Source organism: Portunus trituberculatus, chromosome 9 (genome assembly GCF_017591435.1).
Source record: "Portunus trituberculatus isolate SZX2019 chromosome 9, ASM1759143v1, whole genome shotgun sequence".
Classification (NCBI taxonomy): domain Eukaryota; kingdom Metazoa; phylum Arthropoda; class Malacostraca; order Decapoda; family Portunidae; genus Portunus; species Portunus trituberculatus.
In genome coordinates, this window is record NC_059263.1 from 3,768,628 (window position 1) to 3,775,000 (window position 6,373).

The following is a 6,373-nucleotide window of genomic DNA, read 5'->3' on the forward strand; positions in this document are numbered from 1 at the left end:
TTTAAAAGCAATCTCAGCACTTTCATTTCCCCGCCAAGAGATTAAAAAAAGGAAAAAAAAAATGATACCCTGATATTCTCGTTTTCTTTTTTTTTTATTTCCACTTTCATGTCACTATCTTATCTACACAAAATTATCCTTTTTTTTAAATATACCAAAGCCCTAAATGTGAGAAAACCCCTTTGGAAAGCAAGATAAGCGGTCCCGGCTAGGTCCCGCCCAGCGCAACAAGACCCTCTATTGTCCCAGTGAGGCAGTGTGGGTAATGGCAGCAGTGTGTGTGTGTATGTGTGTTTTGGGACCATGTTATGATAAGAGGACCCCTGCCTGTGTGTGCATGCCTGGGTCCTACTTTCCCGCTCACTGAAGGAGGCCCGGTAGGAGAGCACAGGACCACCACCACCACCACCACCATCACCACCATCATGACCACTTTAGAAACCAAGGACTCCACCACTTCTAACACCACCAACACCACCTCCACCACCTCCTCCACCCCGCCGCACCAGGACAACTCCACCAGGTAGGTCATCTCAGGTCACGTCGGGGTCACTGTCTGGAGGTCTTGAGGTCATAATGGCGGGAATGTGTCAAAAGTGTTATTTTTTATTTTATTTATTTATTTTTCATGGTAGGTCTCTCTCTCTCTCTCTCTCTCTCTCTCTCTCTCTCTCTCTCTCTCTCTCTCTCTCTCTCTCTCAGAAACCGTATTTTTTTTATGAGGGTGAGTGGTGGGGTCTCTCTCTCTCTCTCTCTCTCTCTCTCTCTCTCTCTCTCTCTCTCTCTCTCTCTCTCTCTCTCATCATTATTTCGTTTATTTATCCTATTTATATTCATCATTCACCTACACTCACCACCGCACTGAATAAAACATCACACCACTTTATTCCCGCCCAGTGCTCACCTGGAATTATTACCTGGGTGACCTTTCCCTGAGAGTCAACCTAGTGAAAACATCAAATAAGGAGCCAAACTGTGAAATTCCTATTTTTATTTACGTGTTCAGGTAACCAAACTAAATGAAACCTATCTTATCTTAACCTTACCTTATCTAAACGTAACCTGACCTAACCTAACCTTTCCCCAAGAGTTGTGGTGATGAGAACACCCAGTAATGAAGAATTTAGCATGTTAGTTACAGAATTAAGCTGAAACTCCACTCATTTCAGTATTGTATTTAGAAACAGTTCACCGCTGTACCTCCACTGTTTGAAAAGGCTCTTGTTTAAATGACACAAGTTTTCAAGGGTGTTTGTATGGTTCTAATGACAAGTTAACAAGGTTACTACACAATTCACAGGAGAAACACCCTCAGAAACCCAGCTTGTCATCTCTGTGGCCTTTGAAACAGTTCAGCGCGCCACCTCCACTGTTTCAAAAGGCTCCTGTTTAGATGGCACAAGTTTTCAAGGGCATTTTTATGGTTCTAATGACAAATGAACAAGGAGAAACACCCTCAGAAACCCAGTTTGTCATTTCTGTGGCCTTTGAAAATAGTTGTGGTGAGAGAGTGGAGGGTTTCAGAATAAGAGCCTATGTTATGTATCCGCACAAGCTCTGGTAGTGAGTTGACGGTGGAGGGGATGTAGCGTGGTGTTGGTGCTTTATCTAGCATACACAGCAGCCACTCGTCTAGTTGATGCTTAAACCTGTCCATACTTACTCCTCTTATATCCCTAACAGAGGTGTAGGGAGAGGGGGTGGGAGAAGTGACATCCTAACATCATTAATCCTCGTAAAACAAAAAAATTTCTTCAATTGAGTCCTGGAGGAAAGAAGGGATGAAGGAAAGGATAGATGGTGGTAGAAGAGAAGGGATAAGAGGCAAGAAAGAAAGGAGGATAGACGAAGGGAAGTAAGAGAAGAATAATGGAGGAAAAAAAAGATAGAATAGATTATAGGAAGAAAGAGAGGGATAAAAAAGAGTAAGAGAGAAGGAACAATGGAAAATAATAAGAAATTTTTTCGTAACAAATCTTGGGGCAGTGTTGAGAAATTCCTGTCATTATTTCCTTGGGATCGGATCGAATATAGAGTCCTGGATAGCCTTTGCAATGCCCCCCCCTCCCCATTGTAGTTATAGTCACCTCTATTGTTACTGGTTTTACTCCTTTTTCACAATTCACTTTAATCAATTTTCTTCTTTCCTTTCAATATTAACCTTTATATATTCTTTTCTTTCACTGTTAACTTTTATCTATATTTTTTAGTATCATATTTTCTTTCACTATCACATTCTCCTTTTCTATCACTATCAACACTTTTGTCCTTTTATTTCACTGTCAACTTTTTATCTTTGAACTCTTTTCCTTTCACTGACTCCTTTCTTTTTCTCTGTTCTTCTTTTTTGTGACCTTTTACTCATTATATTGCTTCATAGGTCCTGGTTCCCTCCGGCCTGCAGAAGGAGGGAGCAGAGAACACAGGGCAGGGAACACAATTTTCATGAACATTTTCTCCTTGCCTGCTCTAGAAACTCTTATTTACCTTTTTATTTTGCTGTTTTTATTTATTTATTTGTTTATTTATTTATTTATTTATTTATTTATTTATGTTTTATATATTTACCTCACATTAACCTTTTTTTTTATTCCCATTGTTTGCCGTCTGTGACTTAGAAGGTTTATATATCTATGACACACAGTTAGAATTTGAAGTGTAGTGAATGTTGATTGCTAAGTTTATTGACATATATAACTTCTTCTTCTTCTTCTTGTACTTCTTCTTGTTCTTCATGTGACCTTACTTATGTTCTGCTGTTCTCTTATTCTATGGTTACAATTTGTCGTATTATTTTGAAGGTTGATCGCTAAGTTTATGGGCGTAACATCTTTTTCTTGTTCTTGTTCTTGTTCTTTATACAACATTACTTATGGTCTACTGTTCTCTTATTCTATGGCACAGGGTTACAATTTGAAGTATTATTTTGAAGGTTCATTGCTAAGATTATTGGCGTTACTTCTTCATGCGACATTATTCCCACTGTGTAGTAAGGTCAGTCGCTAAAAAAAAACGGGCTGATGTTCTCTTAATGTATAGTTTATTAGGGTAACTTCTGCTTTTTCGTTTCTTCTTCTTCTTCTTCTTCTTCTCCTTCTTTTTCTTTTTCTTTTTCTTTTTCTCCTCTTCCTTCTTCTTCTTGTGCTTTTTCTTTTCTTCTTCGTCTTCTCCTTCGTCTTTTTTCTCCTTCTCCTCCTTCTTCTTCTCCTTCTCCTCCTTCTTCTCCTCCTTCTCCTTCTCCTCCATCTTCTCCTCCTCCTCCTCCTCCTCCTCCTCCTCCTCCTCCTCCTCCTCCTCCTCCTCCTCCTCCTCCTCCTCCTCCTCCTCCTCCTCCTCCTCCTCCTCCTCCTCCTCCTCCTCCTCCGTGCTTTTTCTTTTCTTCTTCATCTTCTCCTCCTCCTTTTTCTCCTCCTTCTTCTCCTCCTCCTTCTTCTCCTTCTCCTTCTCCTTCTCCTCTTTCTCCTCCTCCTCCTCCTTCTCCTCCTCCTTTTCCTTCTTCATACAACCTTAGTTACGATTCATTGATCTCTTATTCTATGGCACAGGGTTACAATTTGAAGTGGTATGATTTTGAAGGTTGGTTGCAAAGATTATTGGCGTAACTTCTTCATGCAACATTATTCCCGCTATTAATATTAAGGTCAGCTGCTAAAAAAAGGTGTGATATCCTCTCTGCTACAGGGGACTCGTGATTTCTTGTAAGCTAGGTTTTTGTATCTAACCTCAAGGGGAACCTGTGGGAATGGATGGGGGGGGGGGTTAAGTTACATTTACATTTAGTCAGGTTTGGATTAGAGGTTAGGTTAGGTTATGCAAAAGCTCGGTAGTGAAAAATTTGGGCTTTGTTAGGTTAGGTGATGTTTGGCATGGGAGGTTAGGTTAGATCAGGGGTGGGCAAACATTTCAGTGCTAGAGTCAAACTTTAGAAAATCACAGTCTTATAGGGCTGCATACTACATTAATCTTGTCAGTGCCATGACAGGTTTCCATGTCTAATCTGGTTGCTATTTGGGGGATTAGAATAGTGAAGACTGTGGCCATTAATCGTCTGACGTCCATAGATCCTTCCTAATGTCAATAAATTGGTCTAATTGTACACAAATCTCATAGTAAAAATGTGTCCCAGTATTGAAGAGGCTAACCCAAAATGATTAATATTTAGAATACAAAATAAAAGGCTTGTAAAACATAAAAAGGGACTCTCCCACACACACACACACACACACACACACACACACACACACACACACACACACACACACACACACACACACTGGTGGGAAGAAAATGAAATACAATATTATTTCCCATTATTTATTAATTTAATAACATATGTCGAGGTGCAGGAATTTCTATAGTGGGCCGCATGCAATCCACGGGCCATAGTTTGCCCACACCTTGGTTAGATTATCTAAAGCACAGTAGTACACACACACACACACACACACACACACACACACACACACACACACACACACACACACACACACACACACACACACACACATTCCTGGTGGGCTTAGTGTTGTATGGCATGGGTGTGTAGCAGTCACACTTCACCCCTTGCCACACTTCACACTGGGGAAAATGATTGGTGGGATTACTTTTATCACATTCTTCACTCACACCTCACACCTTATTATCAGAGAGAGAGAGAGAGAGAGAGAGAGAGAGAGAGAGAGAGAGAGAGACTTGTTTGTTAATTGTTTTATCTACTGAGTTTATTGAGTATAGAAGCAGTTAATCTTATATATAGAAACAAAATGTAAACAAAATCATAGAGAGAGAGAGAGAGAGAGAGAGAGAGAGAGAGAGAGAGAGAGAGAGAGAGAAAAAAATATAAAGCAAATCTGTGAAAAGTTGCAATAACATCAAAGAAATGAACAAAATAAATAAAACATAATAATGATAATAATAATAATAATAATAATAATAATAATAATAATAATAATAATAATAATAATAGTAGCTAAGGAGACAGTGTGGCTTGTGATGATGATGGTGGTGGTGGTGGTGGTGATGGTGATGATGGTGAGGGCAGGATGGTGGTGCTGGTGGTGATGGTGATGGTGCTGATGATGGTAGTGGTGGTGGTGGTGGTGGTGTCTGTGGGTCAATGGTGTGGCTGTGCAGAGAACGTTGGATGTGCGTTGCAAGAGATGATAGCTTATCTAAATGTTACAAAGGTTATGTGTGTGTGTGTGTGTGTGTGTGTGTGTGTGTGTGTGTGTGTGTGTATTCAGGAAATGGTGTGACAGATTATATACTACTACTACTACTACTACTACTACTACTACTACTACTACTACTACTACTACTACTACTACTACTACTACTACTACTACTACTACTACTACTACTACTATTAGAGAGAGAGAGAGAGAGAGAGAGAGAGAGAGAGAGAGAGAGAGATATAAGACATGCATCAAATCAGAGAGAGAGAGAGAGAGAGAGAGAGAGAGAGAGAGAGAGAGAGAGAGAGAGAGTAGATAGGTAAATGAAGAAATTAATTGTTCTTGCTAAATAGGAAAGAAAAATCTGAGAGAGAGAGAGAGAGAGAGAGAGAGAGAGAGAGAGAGAGAGAGAGAGAGAGAGAGAGAGAGACTTCCTTTCTTTCCTCTAAAATGTAATTCTTTTTCAAATTTCATAGGCCTCAAAGTACAGAGTAGGCTTATAAAATGTGTCCTCTCTCTCTCTCTCTCTCTCTCTCTCTCTCTCTCTCTCTCTCTCTCTGGAAATTAGAGATGAATAGAGTAAGGAAGTTCAATAGAGAGAGAGAGAGAGAGAGAGAGAGAGAGAGAGAGAGAGAGAGAGAGAGAGAGAGAGAGAGAGAGAGGGGAGGGGGAGGGATTGAAAGGGAGAGATTACCATAGATGTGAGGGAGGAGGAGGAAAAAAATGGAGAGGGAGGGAGGGAATAAGGATGAGAGAGAAGAAGAAAAGGAGGAGATAGGAAGAAAATGGAAGAACGAGAATATAAAGTAATCACAAATTGACATAGAAAACGAAATCTCTCTCTCTCTCTCTCTCTCTCTCTCTCTCTCTCTCTCTCTCTCTCTCTCTCTCTCTCTCTCTCTCTCTCTCTGTGACCGGCCCAGCTGTCCACGGTCAGCTGTTGTCCCCCTGTGGCTGTGTAAGGGTGAAAGTGAGCCCTTGAGAGAGAGAGAGAGAGAGAGAGAGAGAGAGAGAAAATATTCTAATATGGTACAGAGACAGACAGTCAGGCAGATAGGCAGAGAGAGAGAGAGAGAGAGAGAGAGAGAGAGAGAGAGAGAGAGAGAGAGAGAGAGAGAGAGAGAGGCATAGGCAGACAGACAGACAGACAAATGGGCACAGACAGGCAAACATACACACAATCCAGTTGCTTCTGCTTT

The 6,373-nt window shown here is 40.7% G+C and overlaps 1 protein-coding gene across 4 annotated transcripts in view; it reads left to right on the forward strand.

Moving 5' to 3' along the window:
* Positions 1–234: 234 nt before the first annotated feature.
* Positions 235–6,373, forward strand: part of LOC123501557 (serine/threonine-protein kinase 3-like) — a 35,849-nt gene continuing 29,710 nt past the window's right edge. For all 4 annotated transcript variants that reach the window (XM_045250450.1, XM_045250452.1, XM_045250451.1 and 1 more), the window contains exon 1: positions 235–523. In XM_045250450.1, coding sequence (XP_045106385.1) covers positions 309–523 — 215 coding nt within the window. In that variant the 5' untranslated portion in view covers positions 235–308. The remainder of the gene's footprint in view (positions 524–6,373) is intronic.